The sequence below is a fragment of the Lynx canadensis genome, chromosome E2, assembly GCF_007474595.2.
Source record: "Lynx canadensis isolate LIC74 chromosome E2, mLynCan4.pri.v2, whole genome shotgun sequence".
Classification (NCBI taxonomy): domain Eukaryota; kingdom Metazoa; phylum Chordata; class Mammalia; order Carnivora; family Felidae; genus Lynx; species Lynx canadensis.
In genome coordinates, this window is record NC_044317.1 from 61,399,523 (window position 1) to 61,413,264 (window position 13,742).

Here is a 13,742-nt window from a genome sequence, read left to right on the forward strand (position 1 = left end):
TTGAGGTGGTGGCCTGGACTGCCAAATCTCCTGCGCAGTTTCGCGGCCAGGGGATAGAGCTAGAGGGGGAGCACCATCTAGTTAAAGGTGCGCGCGCCCCGCCCGCGTACTCTGTTGCGGCGGTGATGTCAATCGCCCCGCCCCCGCCGCGCAGGCGGCGCCGGGATAGTGTAGGCGGAGGTAGGAAGACCCGGCTCAGGCGCGTGCGTACTCGCGGCCTCGCCTCAGGCGGCCGACCCGGGCCCCGCCCCCGGGCGCAAGGCACCCAGCGCGCTTGCGCGACGGCGTCGGCGCCAGTTATTTCTGTCCCGCCCCCCGGCCGCGGCTCTTTCTGCGAGCGGGCGCGCGGGCGAGCGGTTGTTCGCGTGGCGTGTGGCTCGGTTTCTGGGCGGCCTGTGAAGAGGAAGCGCGGTCTTCGTCGGCGGAAGGCTAGCGGGCGGCGGCCGGTCGGGCTTCGGCAGCGCCCCGCGCGCAGCGGGCAGTAGCCCAGGCGGCGCGTGGCGGCGCTCGGCCTCGCGGCGGCGGCGGCCCAGCCGTTGGTGGCGAGCGCGTTTGCGCCTGCGCGGCGGGCCCCGCGCCCCTCCTCCCCCCTGGGCGCCCCCGGCGGCGTGTGAATGGCGGCCTCGGCGGCGGCGGCCTCGGCCGCGGCGGCGGCGGCGGCCTCGGCCAGCCCGGGTCCGGGCGAGGGTTCGGCGGGCGGCGAAAAGCGCGCCGCCGCCTCCTCGGCCGCGGCTGCGGCCTCGGCCTCGGCGTCGTCGCCCGCGGGGGGCGGTGGCGAGGCGCTGGAGCTCCTGGAGCATTGCGGTGTGTGCCGGGAGCGCCTGCGCCCCGAGAGGGAGCCGCGCCTGCTGCCCTGCCTGCACTCGGCCTGCAGTGCCTGCCTCGGGCCTCCGGCGCCCGCCGCCGCCAACAGTTCGGGGGATGGCGGTGCGGCGGGCGACGGCGCCGGTGAGTACGGTCCGACCGAAGTAGCCCATCCCCCACCGCATTCCCGACTCGGTGTGGGGATTGGGTTCTCAGCGTGGTGATGGCGGGGGATCATTTGGGTGAGAGGATAGGGACCTGGATAGTGCGTGTCGGAATTGGGTATGGGCATTGGAGTCTGGGCTGGGCGCTCACATGGGGTGTCTGCTTCAAGTTCGATGAAGGAAGGGTTTGGCCTCCTTCCTGAGGAGAGGATCCGGCCCTCCTTGGGATGGAGGTTGAGGCTCAGTGGGACCATGGGGTTATAGCTTGGAGGTGAATTTGCAGCAGTCTCAAAAAGGAATTTTTTTTTTCCCCCCAGTGGTTGACTGTCCTGTGTGCAAGCAGCAATGCTTCTCCAAAGACATTGTGGAGAATTATTTTATGCGTGACAGTGGCAGCAAGGCTGCCACAGACTCCCAGGATGCAAATCAGGTATGTCCTGCTCCAGCAAACCCTAGGAGGCCTGGGGACATGGTACTAGTTCCAGACTTTATTTTTCTCACACTGCAAGGCTCTAGGCAGACTGCATAGGCTAGGTAAAGACACTATTTCAGGTTGTATTACCTGGGGTGTATGTAAGGACCTATTTGGTGGTTCTGTCTCTGCTTACTTTGCCTTTGCCCAGCAGTGCTGCACTAGCTGTGAGGATAACGCCCCTGCCACCAGCTACTGTGTGGAGTGCTCTGAGCCGCTGTGTGAGACGTGTGTGGAGGCACACCAGCGGGTGAAGTACACCAAGGACCACACTGTACGCTCCACTGGTATGCAAGGCAGAGGGGAAAAGCCTTGGTTACCTTACATCTGTTCTCAGCTGTTTGTGGTGCTGGTTACAGATGGCGGATGGGTCCCAAGGAGCTTTTTGTTTTTTTCTTCTCTTTTCTTTTTTTTTTAGGGGGTACGACCTGAAGGGTTTTAGGGCACCAGTCAAAAATGGGGAGGCTGGGGCTCAGGTGTGCCAGTCTCTACCTGCTGGTCCAGGTGGGAGGGAAAAGGCCACAGGCAGGGAGTGGGCAGAGTCCCGGACAGCAGGGGGTTTGGAGGGGGGTGCTCTGTATGCCAGGGGGCCTTTTGCACTGAGGGTTCAAGGAAGCTCATCAGGGACCCACCCCCACCCCCTCCTCAGGGGAAAAGCTCCAGTGGGAGGGGCCAGCTTATTCGACCAGGGAAGCCCAGGGAGTTTGGAGAAAGGGTATGAGGCCTTTTGAAGAATCCACTGGCAACATGGTTAAGTCTCTGGGAAAGTGAGGCCTCTGAGCCACAGTGTGTTGATAAACTGCAAGAACCTTCAAGACCATTATGGACGGAGAGTGAGTTTTAGAAATCTTTCATCTTCGGATCATACGCATTTGAAAGTTCAGCTAAAGTATTTGTAGGCTTTTCTGTAAATGTTGGTAGTGGCACATAAAAGGACTTTTGGAGTCTAGCCTGGTTTTTGGTTCAGAACTCACTATGTGTGGCCTTCTGGTAGTTACACTGTGACTTCTCAGTCACAGGATAGCATAGCATTGGCCAGAAGATAAGGATGGAGGTGGTGGCTGTGGGGCATGAGGAATCAGGAGCAAAGGGCTCCTGGGTTTAGTCAGGCAGGGTGCAGGAGGGGGCAATATTGGAGGAACTGTGGTCTGTCTGGTTGACTTGTATCCCAGTGTTGTATGTCTTAGGCTGGAATAGTGTAGCCAAGATGTAATTGAGATTGGGTAGATGGTCTCAAGCAGCTTGCTGGTGGTGACAGGTTGGGAGTGGGGTAGCGGTGTATTGGCCTTTTTGCAGTATTACTTTAGTCACCAAGATTCTTCTCAGAGAGAGGAGACTTGATCTCTCAGTGAGGGGTTTGGTCTGGCATTTTCACTTTTTCTATCCTGACAAGGCTTTGTGAGGCCAGAACCATCCGTAGGCCTATGGGTTGTAAAAGGTTTGTGGACTTCTTAATTACTGAAGAGAGATCAACCAAGACATGACTTCTGAGGAAGCTGCACCTGAGCCGTGTCTCTAGTCCCTGATTGGCTTCTGTGTGTGCCAGCAAGCAAACATTCTGTGTGCTTGGATGCCACGGTAGCCATAATCTCTCCTCTGCTGGACAGAACCTGCTGTGAGAGAGGAGAAATGGAGCCCAGTGGAGGTTTTCAAGGTGGAGGGGCTCTCCTGAGTGTCTACCCAGGGAAGGTTCTAGTAAAGGGAATAGCAGATGGGAGGTCTCTCTCAAAGTCTTTAGAGTTTGTTGTCAGTGTCAGAAGCTGGAAGGAGCAGGGGTAGTTCTCTGGGTCAGGGTTGGGGCAGAGGGTTTTGAGAGGAAGGATCTAGGCTTACAGGCCTGTGCTTTTTTCCTGGCCACTGATGCAGGGCCTTTGGGTTTTCCCAGCAGACAGCCCATGGTTGCAGGACAGGCAGGAAGTGAGGCCTTAAGTTCTGTCTACCACTTGAGTTGGAGATAGCTAAAGGATGAGCTTCAGCCTCATGGTTTCTTCTGTTCCCCAGGGCCAGCCAAGTCCAGGGACGGTGAGCGCACAGTGTACTGCAACGTGCACAAGCACGAGCCCCTTGTGCTGTTCTGTGAGAGCTGTGACACCCTCACTTGTAGAGACTGCCAGCTCAACACCCACAAGGACCACCAGTGAGTACTGAAGCAGGATGGCTGGGTGCTGCCCGTTCCCATGTTCAGCACCCAGGCCCACTTCTGTTTGCCTTCAGATATCAGTTTCTGGAGGATGCAGTGAGGAACCAGCGCAAGCTCCTGGCCTCACTGGTAAAACGCCTTGGGGACAAGCATGCGACGCTGCAGAAGAACACCAAGGAGGTTCGCAGCTCGTAAGTGTGGAAGCCAGGGCCATAGTTGGGGGCAGTTCCTGCTGAGCACCTTCCTAACCTGGCTCACTCTGCTGCTCCCCCAGGATCCGCCAAGTGTCTGATGTACAGAAGCGTGTGCAGGTGGATGTTAAGATGGCCATTTTGCAGATCATGAAGGAACTGAACAAGCGGGGCCGTGTGCTGGTCAACGATGCCCAGGTATGCCCCGTTTGAGGGGGGAGGGTTTCTGGGTCCCATCTGCTGGCTGCCAACCCTATCTACAGTGGGAGGGTCTTGGGGACTAGCACTTTGTGCTGGCTGTTGATGCCATCCTTGGTGTTTTCTTTCCTTGGTCTTCTCCTCTACCTGCAGAAGGTGACAGAGGGGCAGCAGGAGCGCCTGGAGCGACAACACTGGACCATGACCAAGATCCAAAAGCACCAGGAACATATCCTGCGCTTTGCCTCATGGGCTCTGGAGAGTGACAACAACACAGCTCTGCTGCTCTCCAAGAAGCTGGTGTGTGCTGGTGGACACTCAGGTGATGGGATCCAGGCAGGTGCCGCTCAGCACCCTGGAGCCTTGTTTATTGTCTGTATGTTCATGCACTGCCCCTTTTTCAGATCTATTTCCAGCTGCATCGGGCCCTCAAGATGATTGTGGATCCTGTGGAGCCACATGGCGAGATGAAGTTCCAGTGGGACCTCAATGCCTGGACCAAGAGTGCAGAGGCTTTCGGTGTGTCCCTTTCTTTTCTGTGTTACGTATTGCAATCATTCCAGACGTTGTCTTCTTAATGCTGATTTTTTTCTTTATGCAGGCAAGATCGTGGCAGAGCGTCCAGGCACCAACTCAACAGGCCCTACGCCCATGGCCCCTCCTCGGGCTCCAGGGCCCTTGAGCAAGCAGGGTTCTGGCAGCAGCCAGGTGAGCAGGGGAGGGGGGACCCTGGCAGCGTAGGGTAGGGGCAACGGTCCTATGGGACACCTGCTCACTGAGGTCCACCTGCTTTGCCCACAGCCCCTGGAGGTGCAGGAAGGCTATGGCTTTGGCTCAGGTGAGTGCCTTGTAAGTGGGAGAGCTCCAGTGCTTTAGGTCTATCCCCAACCTTCTTTTTTCTATTTTCTGAGCAGACGATCCTTACTCGAGTGCAGAGCCCCATGTGTCAGGTGTGAAGCGGTGAGTTTGGCTATCCTTTGGTGGAGCCAGATGGGGATAGGGATGGGTGTGCTAACACCAAGCCGCACCCACAGGTCCCGCTCAGGTGAGGGCGAGGTGAGTGGCCTCATGCGCAAGGTGCCACGGGTGAGCCTTGAGCGCCTGGACCTGGATCTCACGGCTGATAGCCAGCCACCAGTTTTCAAAGTCTTCCCAGGCAGCACCACTGAAGATTACAATCTCATTGTTATTGAGCGTGGTGCTGCAGCTGCTGCTGCTGGACAGCCTGGGACTGCTCCACCTGGGGCTCCTGGTGCCCCTCCACTGCCTGGCATGGCCATTGTCAAGGTGAGTCTGCCCCAAGTGACTGGCTGGGAAATGAACGCCCACATCAGCATCCTGCTGAACACCTCTTATCTCTTTGCAGGAGGAAGAGACAGAGGCGGCCATCGGAGCCCCACCTGCTGCCACTGAAGGCCCTGAGACCAAGCCTGTGCTGATGGCCCTGGCGGAGGGCCCCGGCGCTGAGGGCCCCCGCCTGGCCTCACCCAGTGGCAGCACTAGTTCAGGTCTAGAGGTGGTGGCTCCAGAGGGCACTTCAGCCCCAGCAGGTGGCCCCGGTGCCCTGGATGACAGTGCCACCATCTGCCGCGTCTGCCAGAAGCCAGGCGATCTGGTCATGTGCAACCAGTGCGAGTTCTGCTTCCACCTGGACTGCCACCTGCCTGCCCTGCAGGATGTGCCAGGGTGCGAGGCTTGTGTAGGGTCTGTGCCGGGTGGAGGGCTGGGCTGGCTGGCTTCTGTGCAGCCCCTCATTCTCCTTCCATCCAGGGAGGAGTGGAGTTGCTCTCTCTGCCATGTGCTACCTGATCTGAAAGAGGAAGATGGCAGCCTGAGTCTGGATGGTGGTGATAGCACTGGTGTGGTGGCCAAGCTCTCGCCAGCCAACCAGCAGGTGAGGGTGAGGGCCTGCTCCTTTAAGAGTTGCTCAGCAGCCTTACCCCTCTTTGGCTCTGATGTCACTTGTCCTGTTCATAGAAGTGTGAGCGTGTCCTGCTGGCCCTGTTTTGTCACGAGCCCTGCCGTCCCCTGCACCAGCTGGCTACTGACTCCACTTTCTCCCTGGTGAGTCCTGGGACTTCAGCGGGGGAGGGGGGGGGTGGGGCTGCCTGGCCTCACTTTCAGCCTGGCCTCTGTCTACAGGATCAGCCTGGCGGCACCCTGGACTTAACCCTGATCCGCGCCCGTCTCCAGGAGAAGTTGTCACCTCCCTATAGCTCCCCCCAGGAGTTTGCCCAGGATGTGGGCCGCATGTTTAAGCAGTTCAACAAGCTGACAGAGGTGAGCTTGGGGAGAATGGGGCTGGTGGCAGGGGGAGGGTAGGTGGGAGGAGGGAGAGCTAGGACCCACCTACTGCAATATGCCTGGCTCAGGACAAGGCAGATGTGCAGTCCATCATCGGCCTGCAACGCTTCTTCGAGACTCGCATGAACGAGGCCTTTGGTGACACCAAGTTCTCAGCTGTGCTGGTGGAGCCCCCACCGCTGAGCCTGCCTGGTGCTGGCCTGAGTGCCCAGGAGCTATCCAGTGGTCCTGGTGATGGCCCCTGAGGCTGTGGCCTCTCAGGCCAACCCAACGTGGCTCTGTTCTCTGTCCTGTCAAATCCCCTCTCCCCCACGCCCCCCTCTGGTGGCCTGGCTCCTACTTCTTGGTGGCCCCATCCCCCAGTCCTTCACAATATGGTTTTTACTTATGTGGATTTAATAAAAACTTCACCAGTTCTTCAGGCCTCTTTTGGTGGGGGCCGTGGTCCTGGGGCCTTGTCTCAATTCCCTCACCATGCCCTGGTGGACAGAGTAGGTGTGGGGGCATTTGCCCTCAGCCACCTTGGTGTCCATGGGATAGGGAAGAGCATCTTTCTTGGGCCCTTTCCAGTGGAGAGAGTGTTTCAGATTGGGGGAAGGGTCGCATGGTGAACATGCTGGAGGTTGTTGGGTGCCCTCTAGGTGGGAAGGTCCAGGCTGATGTGTGGGGCAGGCAGGGTGAAGCCCCAGATACATCCTGCATGGTGGCCATTCTTCCTGAGTGCTTCCTAGACTTGGGTAGAACTATTTTTCATAATCAGATGGTACCATACTGAGCTGGGTGTTTGAGGATCCCTGGCAGATGAGCCCAGACTTCCAGGGTATGTGGGAAACCCACTGTCTTCAAGGTGATAGGCACTGGAGACCTTGGGAGGGGTGCTGAAGCAGGGCTCACAGCTGACCGTCCGCTCCCAAACTGAACATCCCCAGACACTTGACCTGCCAACCACTGCCACAAACAGGGAAGCAGTCCAGCCTTCTTTATCTCACACCCCCCCTAATGTGGCACTTGGCCTTCTGCCATGCATGCCAACCACCCCTTTACCAAGCCTGTATGTGACCTCTGTCCCCAGGGACCCCAGCCTGGCCCACATCAGGCCAGTCACACAGGCCTAGGAATTAGTGTCCAATCCTTTATTGCAGAAGGAGTACAGTAAAACTGCCGGGCATCTATTGCCTGCCTCCCACCAGGGTGGTACAGGGTGGTCAGTCCCTCCGCAGATTCTTGAGCCGCTCCTCCAGGTCTGCGTCGGCATCTACTAGGGCTGAGGCTGCAGCTTCTGCTTTCTTCCCACTGGCAGCCACACTGAGTGAGCCTCCGGTAGAGGGGAGGTCTACAGAGTGGGGGGAATAGGACAGCTCCTGTAGAAAGGAATAATGCTGGGAGGGGAGGGGTCGGGCTGTGGCTGGACCGTTGGGTGGGACAGGGCCCAAGGTTTGGTGCACTCACTTGACAGCTCATCTGTCAGGCTCAATCCTAGCTCATCCAGGACCTGGGACACGACGGCGTCACTTGGGAAGAGAGAAGAATTTTATGAGGGCCAGGCCTGTATGAGGACCACGCATCCATTCCCACCCTCCCCACACCTGGTGTCCCCTAACCTCTCCTCTTCATCTTCCTCATCACCCATGGCATCATCAATTGCATCATTCATCATCTCCTCCTTCATGTCCATGATCTCGGCCTGCCGCTCAAATTCCATCATGATCTTCTGGATTTGAGGCAGCTTCAGCTGGAAGTGGGGTGTGGGGAGGGTGAGTCTGAGTCTGGTCCCTGACGTTAGTTGGGGGAGGAGGGAAGGGGAATGGGAGAGGCGCACCTGTCTGTTCATGGTGCCCATGGCTTTGGTGACCCCCTTCATAGCTTGTGCCATTGAGTTGTTAGACTTCAGTGTCTGGATCTTCAGGGACACAGCCTGGATGTTGGCCCTCATCAACACAAATTTGCGCACATAACGCCGAGTGCGCACCAAGTCTTTTGCCATGATTCGCACGGCATCCTGAGGGAGTGGACAAAGGTGGCAGGGAGAGTGGGCTGAGGGAAGAGCCTCCAATTGCACCATTCCAATTGATGTTTTCAGCAATTTACATGTGGTTAAACCCAGTGGTCACTTCCCCCTCCCTCCTCCCAACCTCATTCTCCTGTCTCTTGGGTCACCACTCCATAGGCTCCTTTATAGCTTACTTCTCTGACCCACAAACGCTGGTAGGAAGGCTGAGCTCAACTGTATTCAGTCATCCTTTTCCCTCCATATCTAGAGTCACACTCCCTTGACTCAGGATGTCTATTCCTGGCTGATGAATTTGCCTCTCCCTCCACCTCACAGAGGCTCATACCTCAAGCTCTTTATCCCACATCACATGTAAATCTATCCATAGCTCCTGACTTCCTTAAATCTCTTCCTTGCCTTGCTTATTCTGGGAATTGGCACGTCTTCAACCCAACTGCTCAGGTTCAAGCTCTATCACCTGTCATGGGCTCTGCTCCCTAGTGCTTCAGGCTGTCTATTTTATTTTTTTAACTTAGTTTTGAGGGGTGGGGGGCAGAGGATATGAAGCAGGCTCTGCACTGACAGCAGTGAACCCTACGCAGGGCTAGAACTCATGACCTGTGAGATCGTGACCTGAGCCTAAGCTGGATGCTCAACCAACTAAGCCATCCAGGTGCCCCTCTGTCTCTTTTACTGAGCTCCAAGGCACAGTGTATTTCAGGCCACATCTCTTTGCATTAACACCTCTGACTCCACTCCCACTGTGGCCCTTGATTTCAACTGGTCTGGCCTATCCTCTCTCCTGAGCTCACCTATCACTCACTCATGGAACATTTGCTTCATCTGTTTCACGCACTGGTTGCTTGGATTTTCACAGGCTCACTCTCTGTTACTCAAGGTTTGTGGCCCTGATGTCACCTTCTGGGAGGCAGTCTTTCTGGATCCCCAAAATAGGGAAGCCCTGCTTGTCCTTTGTTTCACGCAAAGCACCTATCTATTGGTGTCCTGTCACACATGGTCTGTGGTTAGAGCAGTGTCAAACCAAACAGCACCTAGTCCTGTGTCCCAGCCTTTGCCCAACTGAGCTCACCATCTGGCCCTGCTTGGCCATCTTCTTGATGTCTGCAATGATTTTCTTCTCCTGGGTCTCTAGCTTCTGTCGTTCACGGTCCAACTCTCGCATGGCACGGTTCAGGGCCCGCTGGTTCTGCCTCAGCAGTTCCTCTGGTGTCTTCCGGCGCCCAAACAACAGGTCCATGGTAGCAGGAGCCCACCAGTGGGCCTGTGCCAAGTGTGAAGCCTAGCTGCAAGGTGGTGGGAGAGCCCAGAAAAAGGGCAAGAAGCAGAGCAGGGATCACAATGTGTATGGGGAGGGGTGATGGTTGGTCTTGCAAAAAGGGAAGGGGTGAGTAGGGAGAGGAAGCGATAACAGAAGGCCAAAACGTAGTCTGGAACACCACAGTAGCCCCGTGGATACAAGTGGGCCAGCAATATCTGAAAGTCCTCCACGGTATACCCACCCCAGCCTTTCATCATAGTGCCCCCAAGGAGGTTCAAGGCTTCAGCCTCTCTCCAGATCATGGTGAGGACCTGGATTGGGACGCTGAGCGCCTAAGACAGGGCAATTGTGGGGAACCGACTGGGGATGGAAGGATAAGTGGAGGGCCTGAGTGCCAATAACAAAGTGGATACAGGGAGTTCTGAAGCTGACAGCGTATGAATGGCATTCGGATTTGGAGGGTCCAAATGGAGAAGGAACCTGGGTGAGGAGAATATGGTTGTGGGGCGGTACGCTAAGGACGTGATGGACGCTGGAGAGCTTTGTAGACCTAGGAGAGTTAGGGGTCCTTGGGGATCCCTGTACACCCAGAGAGGGAAGACGGGCGTTAGGGCGCCCTGTTCACTTAGGACAGAATCGGGGGGGGGGGGGCGTGGGGAAGCCTGCACACCGAGAACAAGTTGGCCCGGTGATGAAGCCAGGGTCCCGGGGAGGGGCAAGGCAGTCGACGCCCAGGTGGAGAGGCCCTCGTATGTCGTCGCCCACGCACCCACCCGGGACCCTCGGCACGGCAGGGGCCACTCACCGGAGCTGGGACGGGAATCCGCTTCCGCTTCCGGGTCACACTCTCCTCACTCGGATTCCAGGCGCGCCCACCAACGACAGCCCCTCGGTTCTTTCTGCCGTCGTCGCCGTTTCCGGAAAAGATGATCTGACGTCACACGTTCCGCCGGCACCCGGAACGATGGGAGGGGACAAGAGCGCGCATGCGTACGTCTTCTGGAGGGGCCCGGCACCTAGGCGCATGCGCACCACCTTTCGTCTCTCTACGGCCTGCCTGAGGGTGTTCCATAGGTTCCAGCGGAGCCACGTCTGGGATCCCAGTTCCCGCCGGGTTGGTGCATCATCGGGCGCCTTCCGCCTGGCCACCCCAGAGGTCCCGCACCCCACCACTTCACCCACTAGAGGGCCCAGCTCATCCGACGGACCCTGACGTCTCCCTAATATTTCTGGACCTCAGGCACCTGGTAGCACCAGGGACAAGTTCTTAATAGGCCCAACCATAGCAGGAGGGGGCAGAGCTGGAGATGGCACAGACTTTCCTCTATGCTGGCTTACCAGCCAGGAAGCAAGTGGTTACTGGATCCTGCCCCTCGCTGGTCCCAGATTGGAATTCATTCCATCTAGCCTGAAGCTTGGGGTGTGGTCTCCCTACTACCCCTCCCTCCCCTAGGGCTGGTTCCAGGCACTGGATAGCGTACTGAGGGGTACCCTAGTGCCGCCTGTGACCATACATCTTCCACCACGCTTACTGCGAGAGCCCTGGTGGACATCACCTCCCCCTCCCACCCCCAGAGAAGGAAGAGACGGAGGCCATGCAGTAACATTCCCCTTTAATAGCCTGGTGGGACCTCCAGTGGTGGAGGGGTGGGGTTCCCAAGCCCCAGCCACCCGGTCCCCTTGGCCACCCACCCCAGAGCCCAGAGTGGGGGGCTGGACAGCACCCAGCTGGGGGCTAGACAAGCCAATTCATTTCCCATCGCTGAGCGGGTCGGGGGGAGGCAGCGCCGACCTTAATCACATGGTGGTTAAAAAAAAAAATAACTAGGAGCGGGTGGCAAGGAGGGGAGGCAAGGCCAGGGCATGGGATTCTCCCACCAGCCACCCCATGCCCCCCACCTGTGGCCCCCAATAAATATTTGCAGGGGACGCCGGGGCTGGTGGCCCTGGCAGGGGTGGGCGTGCGCCAGCCCTATTTCAGGCAGCGCTCAAAGTAGGTGGAGCCGATATAGCCACCTCGCATGGAGCGCTGCACATTCTGCTCAAACAGCCGCCGGTTGTTCTGCAGGACCTCGGCGGCCTCCTTGTTCAGTGGGTCTTCAGGGTTGGGCTCCTGTGGCCGGTATGGGTGGGGGTCAACAGGCCCTAAGAGCAGAGAGGGCCAACCTCCAACCCCCACCCCCCCCCCGCCTGACCCCCACCCCTACTCACCAAGAAGAGATACTGCAGGCCATAAATTATGGAGTTTATCGTAAGGACTGGTTTCCAGTCCTCTCTGTGGACAAAGAATCAGGGTCAGACACTGGTGAGTGGCCACCACAGAGCCTGCTGGGACTGAACAGGTCAGGCCCAGGAGAAAGCTAAGGGCAAGACTTGAAGAAAATGTGGAGATGAAGAGATAGAGTACCACAGAGCACAGGAGAGAGGGAAAGGGCAGACATCTGTGCAGTCCAAAGTCAGGGCCCTCACCTGAGGATGTTGAGGCAGACGTTGCCCTCGAGGTCAATGTTGGGGTGATAGACCATTGTCTCACACTTCACCTTGGGGGGGTCATGTGGGTAACCCTGGCCCACCTGGCTCCAAAAAGAGAGAGAAAATAGATAGGTGCCCCAGCAGTGCCTGGTTGGGTCCTCAGCTGTTGCCTCCTCAGCCAGGGAACCATCCCTGCCCACCTGGGACTCACCTTAAAACTGAACACAAACTTCCCACTCTTGTAGAAACCCTGTGAAAAGAAAGAGGAAGGTGTTAGGGCACCATCCTGCAGGGCTTGGCGGGTAAACCAGGTCTCCCAACACAAGGTGCCCCCGCCCCCCGGCCATGCCTGGGAGTCCAACTTAGTGTGCCCTTACCTCATCAGGACAAATAACCAGTTTGAAGTTGAGGAGATCGTCTGGATCTGAGAAACTGATGTCACACGTCTTGGGCAGGTTCAGCTCGTTTATGTCTGGGTTTGCACAGCAGAGAAAGGGAACAAAAAGAGGGAGAGATGAGGGCACTCAGAGCAGGTGTAGGTGCTAGATCCATGGCATACTTCAAACATGCATTTTCAACTGTGCTATGCAATAGTTCCTGGCCCAGGGTAAGTTCCAATTCTTCTGAATTTATAGCCTTATGTCTCAGCACTTGAGAGCGGGGTACCCCCAACCCAGCTCCCAAATGCTCCCACTCCCCTGTGGCCTCCAAGAGCCTCCAACTACCCCAAACCTCAGGATCCCCAAACATGACCTCCATTTTCTAGCGGACACTGTTGGTCCCCACCTATCCACCCAAACTCAAGGATGCTGCCCCCCATTGTCTCCTCACCAATCCTGTCCCCATGTCTCTCCTCTCTTCTGTTTGTCATCCCAAATTCAGGTACCCATCTAACCCTCAGACACATGCGTTCCCATTGCTGTACCCCTCTAAGATTCCCACCGCCTACAGCACGACAGTCTAATTGCAACCTTACTCCCATCTCCAGTTCCTAGCACACACTCTCGCCCCTCCATGTGTCATCCCAAGCCCCCAAATAGCCGTGTGACCCCCAGACCCACAAATCGGTCCCCAAAACTTACTGCACCCCATCTGATTCTCAGATTCCTAATGATCCCAACATACTTCCCTAAATTTTCTCCCACTCCTATCCCCAATCCTTGGCCCCCCACTATCCAATCTCCTCTTTGTCACCCATATTCCTGCTGACCCCTATATTCTGGAGTCCCCCGCCTCCTACCCGCCCTCCATTGACGGACTCTCTGATTCTCGGTCCCTAATGCAAGATGCCTGGCTTTGGCTTTCTAAATATCCTAAATGTTCTACATTTGGACCCCTGTCTCTGACCCCTCCGGTGACTACATTACTCACCCCTAATGCCCCATCACACCAAACTAAGGCCCTAACCTCCAACCCACCACTTCTGTGGCCACATCTCTGACCCCCACTGACTGCATAATTCCACTCCCGAAACCTATAACATCCCACCCCAGGCGCTGACCTCCGACCCCCACCCCCATCCCCCGAACCCCTACCCTTCTGGATCCGCAGCTGCGCAGCCGACGCCTTCTTGCTGCTGCCCTTGGTGCCGCCCGCCGACTCCTCCTCCTTCTTCTGCTGCTTCAGCGAGAACAGCTTGATCATCCTGCCGCCGCCGCCGCTGCCGCCGCTGCGGGGCCCGGGACCCCGGCCACCCGGCCCCCTGCCGCCACCCGCGCCGCCTCCGCC

The 13,742-nt window shown here is 57.4% G+C and overlaps 3 protein-coding genes across 3 annotated transcripts; 1 reads left to right on the forward strand and 2 right to left on the reverse strand.

Moving 5' to 3' along the window:
- The first annotated feature begins 614 nt into the window (after nucleotides 1-614).
- Nucleotides 615-6,689, forward strand: TRIM28 (tripartite motif containing 28). Its single transcript, XM_030297464.1, has 17 exons — nucleotides 615-948; nucleotides 1,286-1,398; nucleotides 1,595-1,727; nucleotides 3,442-3,577; nucleotides 3,655-3,771; nucleotides 3,855-3,969; nucleotides 4,123-4,269; nucleotides 4,374-4,488; nucleotides 4,571-4,677; nucleotides 4,771-4,807; nucleotides 4,884-4,929; nucleotides 5,004-5,256; nucleotides 5,336-5,655; nucleotides 5,740-5,863; nucleotides 5,947-6,033; nucleotides 6,112-6,249; nucleotides 6,342-6,689. The coding sequence occupies exons 1-17, from the start codon at nucleotides 615-617 to the stop codon at nucleotides 6,516-6,518; spliced, it is 2,499 nt and encodes an 832-aa protein (XP_030153324.1). The 3' UTR covers nucleotides 6,519-6,689.
- A 702-nt stretch (nucleotides 6,690-7,391) lies between these two features.
- On the reverse strand, nucleotides 7,392-10,490 carry CHMP2A (charged multivesicular body protein 2A). Its single transcript, XM_030297577.1, has 6 exons — nucleotides 10,348-10,490; nucleotides 9,354-9,567; nucleotides 8,093-8,272; nucleotides 7,875-8,005; nucleotides 7,723-7,784; nucleotides 7,392-7,606 (listed from the first exon to the last, which is right to left on the reverse strand). Exons 2-6 carry the CDS (start codon nucleotides 9,519-9,521, stop codon nucleotides 7,479-7,481), a joined length of 669 nt encoding a protein of 222 aa, XP_030153437.1. The 5' UTR covers nucleotides 9,522-9,567; nucleotides 10,348-10,490; the 3' UTR covers nucleotides 7,392-7,478.
- A 648-nt stretch (nucleotides 10,491-11,138) lies between these two features.
- Nucleotides 11,139-13,720, reverse strand: UBE2M (ubiquitin conjugating enzyme E2 M). The gene is made up of 6 exons (XM_030297580.1): nucleotides 13,550-13,720; nucleotides 12,392-12,486; nucleotides 12,226-12,264; nucleotides 12,012-12,115; nucleotides 11,754-11,817; nucleotides 11,139-11,655 (listed from the first exon to the last, which is right to left on the reverse strand). Exons 1-6 carry the CDS (start codon nucleotides 13,656-13,658, stop codon nucleotides 11,515-11,517), a joined length of 552 nt encoding a protein of 183 aa, XP_030153440.1. The 5' UTR covers nucleotides 13,659-13,720; the 3' UTR covers nucleotides 11,139-11,514.
- Nucleotides 13,721-13,742: the final 22 nt, after the last annotated feature.

Coding starts and splice junctions, on each gene's coding strand:
- UBE2M (XM_030297580.1), bottom strand. CDS start 13,658: ATGATCAAGCTGTTCTCGCTGAAGCAGCAGAAGAAGGAGGAGGAGTCG. Junction 12,487..13,549: donor GCAGCTGCGGATCCAGAAGG/GTAGGGGTTCGG, acceptor GTGCAAACCCAG/ACATAAACGAGCTGAACCTG. Junction 11,656..11,753: donor GCCTGCAGTATCTCTTCTTG/GTGAGTAGGGGT, acceptor TACCGGCCACAG/GAGCCCAACCCTGAAGACCC.
- TRIM28 (XM_030297464.1), top strand. CDS start 615: ATGGCGGCCTCGGCGGCGGCGGCCTCGGCCGCGGCGGCGGCGGCGGCC. Junction 3,970..4,122: donor TGCTGGTCAACGATGCCCAG/GTATGCCCCGTT, acceptor CTCTACCTGCAG/AAGGTGACAGAGGGGCAGCA. Junction 4,270..4,373: donor TGCTGCTCTCCAAGAAGCTG/GTGTGTGCTGGT, acceptor CCCCTTTTTCAG/ATCTATTTCCAGCTGCATCG.
- CHMP2A (XM_030297577.1), bottom strand. CDS start 9,521: ATGGACCTGTTGTTTGGGCGCCGGAAGACACCAGAGGAACTGCTGAGG. Junction 8,006..8,092: donor TGGGCACCATGAACAGACAG/GTGCGCCTCTCC, acceptor CCCCACTTCCAG/CTGAAGCTGCCTCAAATCCA. Junction 7,607..7,722: donor CCTGACAGATGAGCTGTCAA/GTGAGTGCACCA, acceptor CCCACTCTGTAG/ACCTCCCCTCTACCGGAGGC.